At 41.8% G+C, this 13,887-nt stretch overlaps 1 protein-coding gene across 21 annotated transcripts in view; it reads right to left on the minus strand.

Moving 5' to 3' along the window:
• Positions 1–992: 992 nt before the first annotated feature.
• TCF4 (transcription factor 4) overlaps positions 993–13,887 on the minus strand; it is a 349,439-nt gene continuing 336,544 nt past the window's right edge. For 17 of the 21 annotated variants that reach the window (XM_046024546.1, XM_046024539.1, XM_046024540.1 and 14 more), the window contains 5 exons: positions 7,427–7,562; positions 5,637–5,799; positions 2,460–2,689; positions 1,939–2,079; positions 993–1,737 (listed from right to left, as the gene is read on the minus strand). In XM_046024546.1, coding sequence (XP_045880502.1) covers positions 1,943–2,079; positions 2,460–2,689; positions 5,637–5,799; positions 7,427–7,562 — 666 coding nt within the window. In that variant the 3' untranslated portion in view covers positions 993–1,737; positions 1,939–1,942. The remainder of the gene's footprint in view (positions 1,738–1,938; positions 2,080–2,459; positions 2,690–5,636; positions 5,800–7,426; positions 7,563–13,887) is intronic. The other 4 variants (XM_046024544.1, XM_046024543.1, XM_046024559.1 and 1 more) reach the window with 1 other exon arrangement.

Consider the following 13,887-nt stretch of genomic DNA (forward strand, 5'->3'; position numbering starts at 1 on the left):
CTGACAGATTCTTAACTAGGAGCACTATTTGTTTACTGCACTATACACCAAAGTCAATCATTATAAAGATTCACGATGGAAGTTGGTTCAGTTGTGCCCAGACGTCAAAGCTAGCTATCTGATGAGTTGCTGTGCCATAGCTTGATCTATGTTTCTATCAAATATGTTAAGTATAAACTTCATTCATACTGGCCAGAGAAATACTGCACTACCCCTCCTCAAGAAAGTGCAACTTAATGCTTTAGGACTTATAAGGCTTGTTATAATGCTGCATGATGATTGAATATTGGCATTTTTCAGACGAAGGAGGAGGCAGTTAAGTCATCTACATCTTAGTAAACCCATTTTGAAAACAAAAAATCAAGAAAGCAACAAAATCAATCAGCTCTGTCACACTACTTGCAATTTTCTCATTTGATGGTTTTTGAACTTTGTTTTTTTTGTTTTTGTTTTTTTCCAAAAATCTGACCATGTATTCAGAAACGCCTCACTGCACACTACTTCGGCTACACATGTAGGTAACACTTGAATCATTTTGTTAAATCACAGCCACTTTGATTATGTTATGTTTCCGATGATATAAACATTGGAAGGCACAGTGGTAACATTGTAGCATTCTAACCTTGTACCTCTGAAAATCCCAGAATAGGGTCACAAACGCAACATTACGTTCAGACAAACTCTTTTTGCCATGTCTTGGTAATGCTGCTTGTAATATCTACACATGATGTGACTTTTAAGTCCTGTGTTCCCAAAAGACTGGAGAAACAACTTTCTACTTATTTATGAATGAAAAGCAACATCAGGGTCAGCATTTGATCCTGCACTGCCCCTCCGGAAGCAGAGTTGGCACTGCAGGTTACGATGACAAACCAGGGAAAGGGACAGAAATAAGACCCCCCCGCCCCCCCCAAAAAGAAAAAAACAAAAAAGAAAAAACAAAAAACAAAAAAGAAAGAAAAAAAATCCGTATTTACAGTAAAATCTTTCTTTTAAAAAAGTTAATCAGTACTATTTTTTTACAGGAGAAAAAAGTCTGAAACAAATGAACAAAAGCTTACCATAGTCACTAAATTTTTAATATATATTTATATATATATTTATATATATATTTGTCATAGGTCTATAAGATCCATCTGTTCCTCCTACCCTAAGGAATGGCTAATGTCATCACTTCGTTGTCATCAGGACGTTTGCTGGTTTTGTTACTAGGGCAGCCGAGCTTCCCTTATTCAATATCCAGTAATTATAAACACTAGCTGACTTGAATACCAACAAAAACGTTCATGTAGTTTTCTTCAGAAGTACACTTTTTCATTATTGCAAGTTTACAATTTTTTAAATTAAATATTTTTTTCAGACTTACAAATTAATTATATTTTTTTTTTTTCCAAAAGAAGTTTAGGCACAAATGCATTGCTCCACAGTGTGGAAAGATTGCCATTCAGTCTCTGGGCTGCGCCTCGGCCTGCACACGCCGCTTTGCACATTCTGAATGATATGTTAGAGGGTCGCCCCTCAAGTTGCACTTTTTTCTTTCTTTTTTTTTTTGTGTGTTTTTCGGTTTTTTGATAATTGGGAATGCTGAAACCTCTTGCGTCTGCGATTCATAACTACTCAGACTTGTCTTATATTACAAAAAAGGGGGTTAAGGAGAAGTGTTTATGTGGGTTTAAGATAATACAGCTGTTAAGGAAGTGGTCTCTTGTATTAATGAAGCAATGTGGCAGCTTGGACCTGAGAAGGGAAAAAGAGAGGAGAATTAATTCATACGCTTATCACAGAAGTAAACGTTTTATTTTTAAAACTTTTTTTCCCCCCAAGGGAAAGAAAAGAAAATCTGTTCATTTGGGGGAAAGCTGACTTTCCTGAGTGACGCCTTGGCGAAGAGGGAATGACCGGGGAAAGGGTTCCTGAAATGGCTGAGAACACACTTGCCCTTTTACATCTGTCCCATGTGGTTTGACGCATCTCCCATTCCAGGGTGCGGGCCCGCCAAGGAGAGCGGGGGAGGCTCCGAGGACACCTTCTCCTCCTCCCTTCTTTTCAGACACGCGGCTTTCGGGTTCAGATTCCTTTCTGTGAAAGATGGAAGCAGAGCATTTGGTTAGCACCACGGCGTCTGGCAGAGGGCAGGACGGCACCCTTCTGCGCACCTGCTGACCCCCTCTCCGAGTCTCTACAGGACAGGGCGAAAGGAAGAGCTAGGAAGGGCACGCGGTGATCTGAGGGGTCAGTCACTAGCACTAGTCCGACGACTGAGAATGCACATGGCAGCGTCCCAACGTCTTACTTGAAAGAGAATCCTGCGACTTAACTACAGAAGCAAGGGCAGCCGCCTCCCAGATTCAGACGTGACCTGCCCTTGACCCGGCTGCCCTGAAGGATGCTGGAGCCTGGCAAGCCCAACCCCACCCACTGCGGCCGCTTCCACCGGGAGGCGGCGAGCTGGTACTGACCTCGGACTTGCTGCTCCAGGCTGAGGATGACGGCCACGGCTTGGTGCAGGATCAGGAGCTTGGTCTGGGGCTTGTCGCTCTTGAGGTGGAGCTGCACCATGCGGCCGAGCTCCTTGAAAGCCTCGTTGATGTCGCGGACGCGCAGGCGCTCGCGGGCGTTGTTCGCCATCCTCCGCTCCTTCTCGCGCTCGGCCTTCTGCTCGGGGGTCAGGTCCTCGTCGTCATTATTGCTGTGGGACAGAAGGGATGCGACATTTTCTAATGGTGTGGGGGAAAAGAAGGTGTCTACATTAGTGTTGTTTTCTTCCAGAGTTTCCAGGGAACGTGTCCGTTTCCAGCTGTCGCCCGTAGCAAGAGTTTACATCCACTTGAACTTGGGACTGCTAAAACGGTGCTGACAATCCACACGCAAGACATTCAGTTTCTCCCAGACATTCAACCCAAACAGAACAGGAGAGGTTAAAGTTAGGGCCCCGAGTGCGCCCCCGCTGATGCAGGGGCCAAAGGGCAAACACAGCTCTGATCAGTGAGGCTACACTGTGCAAAGCAGGTCACGGCCAACTTAGCCTTTTGTCCACGTTTCACCATTAACGAGCTTTGAAGGCGTGGCCAATCCACTTAACGTATCTGAGTCATTTTCTCCATGCAGTTTAAAAAAAAAAAAGTTTAAAAACATCATGATCTCCTTGCCTTTTCATATCGCGGATGTTTGTCATCCTCAAAACAAGCGGGGAAAACCTGAGTGAACATCCACTACACAGAGAAAACAAAACAAAATACCAAGCACCTACTAGTTATAAATGACCATGATCTCATTGTGAGTCAAAAATGAAGTCCAAAAGCTAATCTCTGATCATGAGAACCAAAATATTACATGATTCATAGCAAAGGCATGGTTGGAGCCAGTAGAATCTGGAAAGGCAAGATTACTTCTGTTTCTGGGTGTCAAGTTCACAGATTAGGAACTTTTGAATGGAGGGCAAACAGGATGATGGGCCATCTGGAAAGGATGTTGTATGAAGGTTTCATGATATCAGGGCTTCAAATATTTCATGGGTGATCATATAAAAAAAAGAGGCATGGGAGATGTGTTGTCTCAGAAGGCAGAACAAAACAGAGAACTCTGAGTGGTATAGACTGAGTTAACATGAGCAAGAAGCTTTTTGGGTATAAAGAGATACACATAAGAGATACATAAAATGAAGGAAACTTCACTGAAAAGTAACAGCTTCCTCATTACATCAAACGATATGGAGGGGACCATCTGTAAGGATGTTAATCTAGAAGTTCAAGCACTGATCTAAAGGACCATGGAAGTTAAGGTCCCCTTGAAAATTCCATGAATCTGAAATGTGCCCAGAAGAGAGATGTTAATCACAACACTTCAGATCAGGAAGACGTGGGGTAAGTTATCTAGTCAATTCAATGCACACTTAATGAACGTTGGCTTAACATGTATGGATCTGAATCCTCCACTTTGGAGAATCTCTGGGTAGCTTCCAAATTGCGCTAAGGACCAATTACAGCCGAGAAGCTCCAGTCAGTGAAAAATGGGAGTGGTATCCTTGGGTTGCAAGCACGTGTTGCCAAGACCCATGAAGTACGTAAGCCAAGAACACTTGTACGGGAGGGGAAGAGGAAGACACCAAAGGAAGATGCTTTAAGACTTGGCTCATCTCCCTGTAGGTTAGACTCCCTTCCAGATGGGACCACCCACCACAGAGGACTGCTGGTGGACACACAACTGCCCCAAACCAGTGGGAAAAGGTCCTTCCTATGCCATCTGGTCCTTCTCACTTCTTCTGCCGAAACCTCCTCCTCCTCCTCACCCATGACTTCTGCTGATGGCGAGGCAGCCACGGCTACCGTGAATTCGCATCCACATCCCGCTACACAAATAGGATGTAAGACATAAAAAAAAAAAAAAAAAAAAAACAGAGCCAAATCTCTGCTGGGCCCATCCTGAAGCTAAAATCTGGGCAACATTTTTAAACACTGAACAGGTTGCCACGACTTTCACAACATTGCCTTGGAAAGTGGGAACTTGTTTTCCAAAGGTATTCAGGCTAATAACTAATTAGAGTTGGTTATTCTCTCATAAGTATGAAATAGATTGGTTATGCAAAGAAAACTGCCTAGTGTTGCCTTACATTACAGGCTTAGAGACATAAGCAAATGCCACGAACGTAACCTTTTAAAAGAAGCGGGTTCTTAACAGCAAGTTAAAATGTACTGAAATCTATATGCATAAGTCATATAGAATCTATATGCATAAGTCGAGGCCACTAGTTAAATTACTAAGAACCGAGTGGACTGATAGAGGTGATGGTGGGAGGGGAGGGGTAGGGAGCTTTTAGGACTTTTGGATAAGAAAATTCATCCCAAGTGGCATGTTCTTAATTCCTAAAGGACATTAGATCTATCCCTGAGAACAATAGCTTTTAAAAGGGGATGTGCAGTCACCGCACGATTGATTTAACTTACAAATAAAAACAACCAACGGAACTGAGGCAAAGAACCTGGGTGTCATGGTGTTCCAAACCCATCTGATCATCAGATTAGGATTTACATTCCAGGAAACAGATTCTAATTGAAAAATATCGGATTATTTAAGAAAACCAACCAGAAGCTATTTTCCTGCAGTTGTATTTTCTGTAGAAAGGAGTATCTGGGAGAAAAAAGTGAGCAACTTAGGTATTATCATCATCATCATTATTATTATATACCAACATGCTTAAGATAGAGCTGGGAAATCAGTGTTTTCTCACGTTCGAGAGAAGAAAAAAGTCATAGTTGCATATCCCTCAGTTGCATTTTCAACATGGCTAAGATCTCTTTTTAGAAATATTTTGGAAAGATCATTTCTGACCAAATTCGCAGAATAGGCATTGTTTTTTTAAAAAAATTCAACCGTTTGCACTTGAATCAGTTACAAATTGTCTGCACTGCGTGCAATGAGCACGAGGTCCAAATTCGTAAGTGCAAAGACATTTTAGGCTTCACTAGAGGGCCGGTATCTTAAATGATACTTTAGCACCTCTAGAGCAAGCCTTGAAATTTCTTTTCAGCTGTAGATTTACCTGCCAGGAAAAAACTGAATAGTTTCTTCCTGTTCTGTTCACTTCATCAAAGTCCAATAAAGGAATTAAATGAAGCGACAGTATCATATACTGTTACCTAGATCTTGACCTAGTAATCGATTTGATATCCTTCTTGTCGTCATCTAACTTCTTGTCCTCGGAAGACTTCGTGTCCTGCAGGTTCTCATCGCCCTCGTCGTCGGATTTGATCTCAGAGCTGCCGGAGGAGACGCTCTGGCCCTGCAATCCTGGTGGCATGCCTGCAGGAAAAAGGAGAGAGAGAGAGAGAGAGAGAGACCAGGTGACGCTTCCACGGAAGACCTGAGGCACCAGCACACGCTCTGTGGATTGTGGAGCTGTGGCTATACCCTTCAGCTGCTGAACGGTGATCCTCCTGCCGTGGTTTTTTTTTTTTTTTTTTTTTTTTTTTTCCCATGCTATCTGGTGAAGTTTCAAAAATGCACCTGTGGAAGCAAGTTCTCTCTGCATTAGCTCTGAGGTTAAATTCTATTTTGCAATCTTTTGGAGTAGATGGTAATTTCACTGTCTACAAAACATCAACTTAATTGCAATGAAAATCATAATCATGAAAATCACACACCTCAATGTTCTGATTAAGAACCCAAGTAAATATCAGCTATTATATTGAGTTTCTTCCATATGCAATGATTTAATAGAAAAATGTCCTTAAAATATAATTCCCAGGGAGTACGCTAAATATGTACAGTCAAGGCTTCAATAGATACCCTAATGATATTCTGAAATTAGGCTTCTCTTATCCTCGAGGAGTAATCAGCATTTAAAAATGGTACATATGGAAAGCAGTTAGCTGCTCGCTGAAGAAATTTCTAGCTTTAACCACTGCTCAACTTTCAAGATCACAATGCATTTCAACTTTCAAGATCACAGTACATTTCAACTTTCAAGATCACAGTAGATTTTACAACGTGACCCTCGTGTATCCACTTATTTCTAAGGTAGAAGCATGTTTATTGGGTATTCTCCTCTATTCATAGGCCCTCAAAATTTGGTCTGTGGTCCAGAAGCAACCTTATCACCGGAGCTCTTCAGAGATGCAGAATTTCAGACCTCCTGAATCGAAATCTGCATTTAACAAGATCCTCAGGTCATGCCTATGTACGCTAAGTTTAAGAAGTGGTGATCGTCTCTTTCTCCACATATATAATTAATACTCAGATTTGTACAATGTTTAGCAGGTGAAAAAAAGCTACTGCCTATCCCCATGGCAGGGTTATCATCTTTATTCCAAACATGGGGGCAGGGCAATAAGAGAATGTTATTTAAGGGTCTGCAAGTCCCCAGGCCAGATGGTAGCCCAGGGAGCAGGGGACCCAGGTCTGGCCCCTGCGATGTCACTCCCCAGGGTCATGAAAAGCTGCCTGGCACCTGGGATTTGAGGCAATCGTTGTGGGGGGTGAGATGAAAAGAGTGAAAATCATTCCACCAAGTTTCAGTTTTGAAACGTACCTATATTTCCTTCGATCTTAAATGACAAAAACAATTTCCTTCCTTCCTATTCATTTGGAAATATCATGTTCAGGCTACAACTAACCACATTAGAGGACCTGAATGAGGAAAATGTGGAAATAGCTAAAATAAAATTTCCTCTCATCAGGCTGTTGTCTCATTCCCTGCTGAGAGAGGACCAGGATTTCAGAGGATGTTTGAGCAAAACAGTTCCTGAAGAAACACAATTAGCCGGCGACGTTCTAACTACTTTCCCATTTGCTTACCATTTTTGTACCAAATTTGATTCTTGGTTTTTTGCCAGCGCTTCCTGAGGGACGAATGCCAAGGACGCCTGGGATGGACACCGCAGATGCTATTGTCTAAGCGAGGGCAGAGAGCCTTCGGAGGCCGACCTACCTCTGTAAGGGTCCTGGGGTGGGTTCAAATCAGGGGAAGTTGCAGACTGGACAGGAAGCTGCGGAACTGGAACCTGGTTTGGCACAAGAGAATGGCTGCCTCTCAGGGCCACACCGTCTTCACGATGGGCCCCAACCTGAAAGGGTGAGAGGAACCGTAGAGTTTAGCGGGAACCAGAGGGAGGGCAGCAAGGACCTGCGGAAGGAAGACGGGCCTCGGAAAAACGAGACTCCCAAATGCCTTTCACTAGAGGGCGCTGAAGGACCACACTTGCACCTACAGGACCCAGCAAAACACTTTCCACTCGGTAAGATGCCGTGCTGTACATCCAGTGACAAATATGGCAGAGTAGCTCAGGCAGGTAAAACGTCAAATTGTCTCCCAGGGTGCTGCAGTGGAGCGCACTGATTCGTACCCATCTGTCTTCTATCATGTCCGCCAACAGATCTGACAATTATCTTAATGCCCATATGCTTAATTGTGGGCTTCTCAATTCCCCCATTGCTATCGGAAATCCTACAGGAATTTCAATTTGGCATTCGACTTTCATTTCAGGGGATAAGATTCTCAGGCCTGCCATTTTTTTTTTTCCATAATGCCAGCTAAGCCTCTGACAGCGGAAGCTACAGCAGTATGGGACACAGCCCCTGCTCGGTACAAATATAATAAAATGTCACCTGGCTTTCCAAAACTGGCAGCCCATTCCAAATTAATGTTTGCTGCATTTCATCAGCTGCTGAGTTCCAAATCCAAAGGGGGACCGTTTCTGCCAATGCCACCACACCGGAAAATGTACCAATAAAGGTTTTATTAAACACACCAGTAATACCATCATTGCCATGCAAAGATGTTTGGACATTTTTCCATTTTTTTTCCTCCCACTATTCTGATCCTAGAAAGACACCGTACTGTAAACACTCTTTAGGTTTCCATGAATAAAATTACAGAATACAGCAGGATGACTTGGTCTGGAAGAATTACTGCTGAGCTTTTCATTAACTACTACTACCCACTCTGGGGTCCAAGAAGTTACACTAGTAACAGTGAGACAGCCATCACGGACTTTATAGCTTAACGCCTTAAAGCAACACCATTAAGCATTTGCAAACCAAGAGGAACATGACCAGCTGACATTTTCGTTTTACATTTCCAAGGAGTTATTCTCCGAGCCTATTGTTGGGTGAACATGGATGCAGGACAGGGGGTCTGACACTAAAAATATGTATCCATGAATTTCTACTGTTACGAATCAGAAAGCTAATTTTTTTTTCCAATCCCAAAACAAAAACCCTACGAAGCAGAATCTTCCCTCTTTTTGCTGCCAAATGTTTTAAAAGAGTGTTTCCAAAGAACGCAACAACAATAAGAATCTGAACCGACAACAATGAAATTCACAGAACCGAAGGAAGCACATTCTATCTAAAGGCAACCTAGTATAAAGTATCACCATTATATAATCCAAAACAGCACAGAAGGAAATAACTCGGGGGGAAGGGGAGGGATCACGTAAATCATACTAATTGCTCAGGTTCAAAATATACCAAGAATATAAAGGATTTAAAAATTCGTGAGCCTCGGGGAGTATAAATGAATGCTGTGGCTAAGAGTCCAGGCCTGTCTGCCACCTGTGTGCCTGCGTCCCTTCCCAGAACACTCTGAATGGTGGCTATTTCGCTTCTATGTGGGTGCTACAGATGTAAGGGGACCATGATTACCTCCTAAAGCAGCCCACTCCATTTTAATCACATGTTGGCCTCCTTGTACGTTCCACCCACTGATTCTAGTCTCAACTTCTGGAGTTTCACGGAACAAGTGCAAGCCCCCTTTGTCTAGGCAACGCCCCCACCAGGCCACTGCGGTCTCCTCTGGTAACTGACGCCAGATCACTTCCAGGCAGGTCAGGCCCACCGGATGCCCCCAACCATTTCTCACTCGCTCTTGGTCTGTTTTTATATTCGTTCCAAACCAAAGAGTGATAGCTATTTTCCATTCAGGTTTTGATTTGCCATTTTTATATTTGTGCATTTAGAAGACTCATTCGATCGATGATTATCCTTTCAATCTAAGGTGTCAACTTGTAAGGATGAATTTTCAGGGCTTGATCAAATGGGTAGCTCTTTGAGTTTGTCAATCAATGTTAACACAAATAATTGCCATAGTGCTGATTCGTATTTATTGGTATTCCCAATGGGTTTGATCTCTTAAATTTCCATAGAAGATGACCGTGAATTGGAATCACTGAAGGTAACCACAGGTTTGAGTCTAGCAAAGATGTAAATCCCTTTTATGTTAAAATCATTCTCTTAAAACACTCAAGCTTTCCTTGTAAGCATCCATGATGTAATTTAAGGTTACTATTTTGCTTTTCACTTGAAATACATTCATATATTAATCCTGCACTTCTTTCTTTCCTTCTAGATCACATTCAGATTAGTTTTTACAAGAGGAAAAAGAGCCCACAATGATTATCTTTATACTTTCTCTGCCTCAACTACTACGAAAGACTGAGTAAAAAGAATAAAATAATGAGAGCCAACAATATCTAGATTTTTAACTGTAACTGGCTTCTTTGTTAGCTGTGTAACCATGGACAAGGTATTCAAATCCCAAATGGGAAAATAACGCCAGGTGATAGAGAATGAGTCCCATGTTTATTGCAAAGGGAGGTAATATGCAAAGCAACTATTATATAATAGGTACACAGTAATTGTAGATACTGTTGTGTGAAACTATCTGAAAATACCTGCATACGACATAAAAACAAGAGTCTATGCAGTTCAAACACCTTCAGAACACAAACTGCCTTCATTCATGATCATCTTTGCACTCCCTGTCTCTATTTTGTACACATGCATTTGATTCTAAATCCTCTTGCACAATGAGAGTAAAATCTTAACTGATATTATAAGTATGTTTGACAATTATAAAATATATTTGTTCCAACTATATTTGTTTGGATTTTAGCCATACATACTACACCTAACTTTATCTATTTTCTATAGATCACCTTAGCTCATCTCAAATATACCTAATCATTTTCTATAAAGGAAGTTGGGAATGAAGTTACTCTTTTTTTTTTTTTTTTAGAAAGAGAAAGAAAGAGCATGCATGCCTGTTCTATCTCTTGACCTTGAGATTATGACCTGAGCCAGAATCCAAGAGTCAGGCACTTAACTGACTGAGTCACCCAAGTGCCCCTGCTCTTGGTGTTTTAAGGCCTCCCTTTTAAACTATGTACTTTCCAGGTCAAAAGAATGAATGATGATGGGTCCAAATCCATGTGGTACTGAGCCTGATTCCTCAGGATCAGTTATTGACTGGGGCTGTGGAATCGTATTCTGAAGAATTAACCTTGCTTTGTTTGTTTTCTTGGCCACAGGCAGCTTGTCCTAACCCCATTTACTTCTCTTTCAGAAACAGCATTTCTGGTCACATAAGAGACAAGGAAAGAAAGATAGTGGATGGCTAGCCCACTCCATCACCAGAATCCCTCTGAAACAGAAGGAGGAGCCATGTGTATATACAAGGGCCAGGGCTCATCCATCTTCCAAATAATAAATATGTAATAATATAATAAGAAAAAAGTAGATTCCTTCAACCTACAAATCAGTTCTAAGGACGGCTCCTATTTTTAGAAAAATCTATGCTTCATTAAAGCCCTATTTGGATAACATTTTCATCTAGGTAAGCAATAAAGTTAAAAGCCAGCCTAAAGTAGCAGTTAATTTTATCAATACTGATTGTCATTTGTTTTTGGCAATCTTTAAGAATGGTCTTCTTAGTTACATACAATATGGTTTTAGATATAATTATGCTGAATGTAAAAGACAAAACTAAAATCTCAAAATGATTCCACAAGTGTTCATTGATTGACCCAAGAGTTACTAACACAGTTTCGTGCTTGTCGCTCCAGGAGGTGCCAGGGAGAGGACGGTGAATAACTTGGATGACCTCATGGAGCTTACAGTGATCCTCTGAGGCAGTTTGGGGCACTGATTAATTTAGTGTGGCAGTTTTAACAGTAAGTCTCTCAAGGGAAAGGACATTCATCATGATTTCTGTAATTTGGGTTTTGGACCCAGAGAGCTCTTTGGACTTAAGGCCACTCCTTGCCTTTCATGGGCCATTCCAGCCCCTCTTGTATCCATGCTGGCACCTCTATCTCTCTGGCTTCTGCCGCCTCCTGGCTGCCACCCGGACGCTCCCTTCATGCATCTCTTAGTACATTCTTTCAGCTTCCATACTAACTGCTGCTAACTCCCTGTCTTAGTATTCCTGAGTTCAGAACGCCCAGATCATCTGATGGCGAGCTCCTCATTTTGAAGCACCCATGGGCCATCCCTTTGAATGGGCCACGTTAGGGCCAGGTGTCCCCATGAACTGGTTCAATGAGCTACAAAAGAAGAGGTGAGCTCATGTGGTCCGAGCATGGCTGCCCCTTCTGCCCAGATAGCCTGCCCCCAAATCATGGCTCTTGGGTGTAAATATCTAAGCCATCCAGCATCTCAGGTCAAGGCGCAGTCAAACCCTGACACAGCTATTTAAATTCTTCCGTGTTAATTTGTCATTGGGAATAATTAAATATCTTTAAGAAGTATATTACTTCTTTTGAATCACAGAAGCACCATATAATTTTAAAGAACCTTACTTTCCAAGAGAAGAATTGATATATTAATTAGAAGCACTTTCCAGTCACAGAATAGAGACTAAAAGGGCTTGTGAAACTTGGAGCCCTGATGGGCCAAACTCTCCATTTTACAGAGAAGAAAGCTAAGGTTGGAGATAGTTAAGTGACTTGGCAAATGTCTAGTAAGAAAAGTAAAACAGGATTTGAGCTCAGAAAACTTATAACAGCACCCAACGATTTGATTTGGGATGTGTGTGTGCATGTGTGTGTAACTAATGTTACACATTAGTAACAAGCCTAATGTGTGTTTATGGGAGCAGAGTTAAGGACAAAGGGAGTTTACTTCCTGGAGCTTTTGTTTCCGAAAGTGTGTATACATGTACATCTATGTGTGTGTGTATAGATATGGATATGAAAACCGTTTTCTTTTTCTCCATCACAGGGGAAAAACTACCACAGCTCATCACCGATGGCCAAGGCCAAGATGTCTACCTAAATTATAAAATTTAATATTTGCCACAACTCCTCCAACATAAACAGATTTAAAAGGCATGCAGCCTCAAATTAGGTGGCTGTTGGCAAGGCTGTTGTAATGTGGGGATGTGCGTAGCGTCCTGGTAAATATCCTTATCCTGATCCTTGAGCTCACAACAAACACCACAAACAAAAAAGACATTCAGTGTTTCTGCTCTCTTTGTTTCCAGGGAGTATTGTGAAAGTAATTATTCTGTTGTATTTAAGAGGCCTATTTCATGGATGGGAAAATGTATTAAATTTCATTTGGCAGTTATTCAATCCTTGTTAATGTTATCTCCAGAGATAACTGCTTCAAAGCCGGCTTTCAGACCTCCGTTCCTTCTCTTCTACCATAATCCTTCTAAAAGAGTGTAGGACAGGAACTTCGGGAAACTTGTCATCAATTTCTGGACCAAGCAACATTGATAAAAAAAACTTGACAGGCTACCAGGAACTTTTTGGTACAGCAAAAGAAAAGTCTGTTATTAATGGTATCTGGGTCAAATGTTTCCTTTTGACATAGGTGTTTTTTAGAAAGAAGAAACAAAATAAGGAAATGGGACAAAGGAAAAAAGAGGCCTGGTAACATTTACTTTTCTCTCTTCTCTTTCTCTTCCACAAACACGAAAGAAAAGTTGATGGGCTTTAATTGTCATTAGACACCCACTGACACAGAAAGCAATGTGGATGTCTGAACGGTCATCTCCCCACGAAATATCAATCATACATGACAGCTGGAGAGCGCTAGATTTGTCTCAATGATCTCTCCAGATCTCCCTCATATTAGAGGAAAGCAAACTTATTTTCCCAAATGTGCAAAACACCGTTTAGTCCAAAAGTGCATCTTTTAAAGAGGTAGGAAGCGGCCATGCAGGCTTTAATGGCTCACAGATGGCTCACGGAAGTTCACGAATGGCAGCAGCGGACGCATTCTGCGGGGAAACATTCCCGGGGGCACTGAGATGCGGTGGAAAACGAGACCTGCCTCTAATAACCAACTCCTTTGTGCGAGAAAGCCCTAACATCTGGGACGCCCTTCAACCACAAATATCACTTCCATATTTCTCCGTTGAAAAACTTATCAGACGACTTTTTAAAAACTCCTGTGATTAAACATTTAAAGGACTCTTCACTGAAGTCAGAACCGGATGCAATTCTTTTGTTTGGATTTTGATTCTTGGGAGATGCTTATTAGGGAAAGTCTCCCTCACTCCAGAGGACACCTGTTTCTTGCCCCAGAAATCTCACAGCTTTGCTTACGCTTTGCCTGAAATTTAAGGTAATTCCTCATTGGGCAATTCTAGGGAGGTTTCTTTAA

Source organism: Meles meles, chromosome 12 (assembly GCF_922984935.1).
Source record: "Meles meles chromosome 12, mMelMel3.1 paternal haplotype, whole genome shotgun sequence".
Lineage (NCBI taxonomy): Eukaryota > Metazoa > Chordata > Mammalia > Carnivora > Mustelidae > Meles > Meles meles.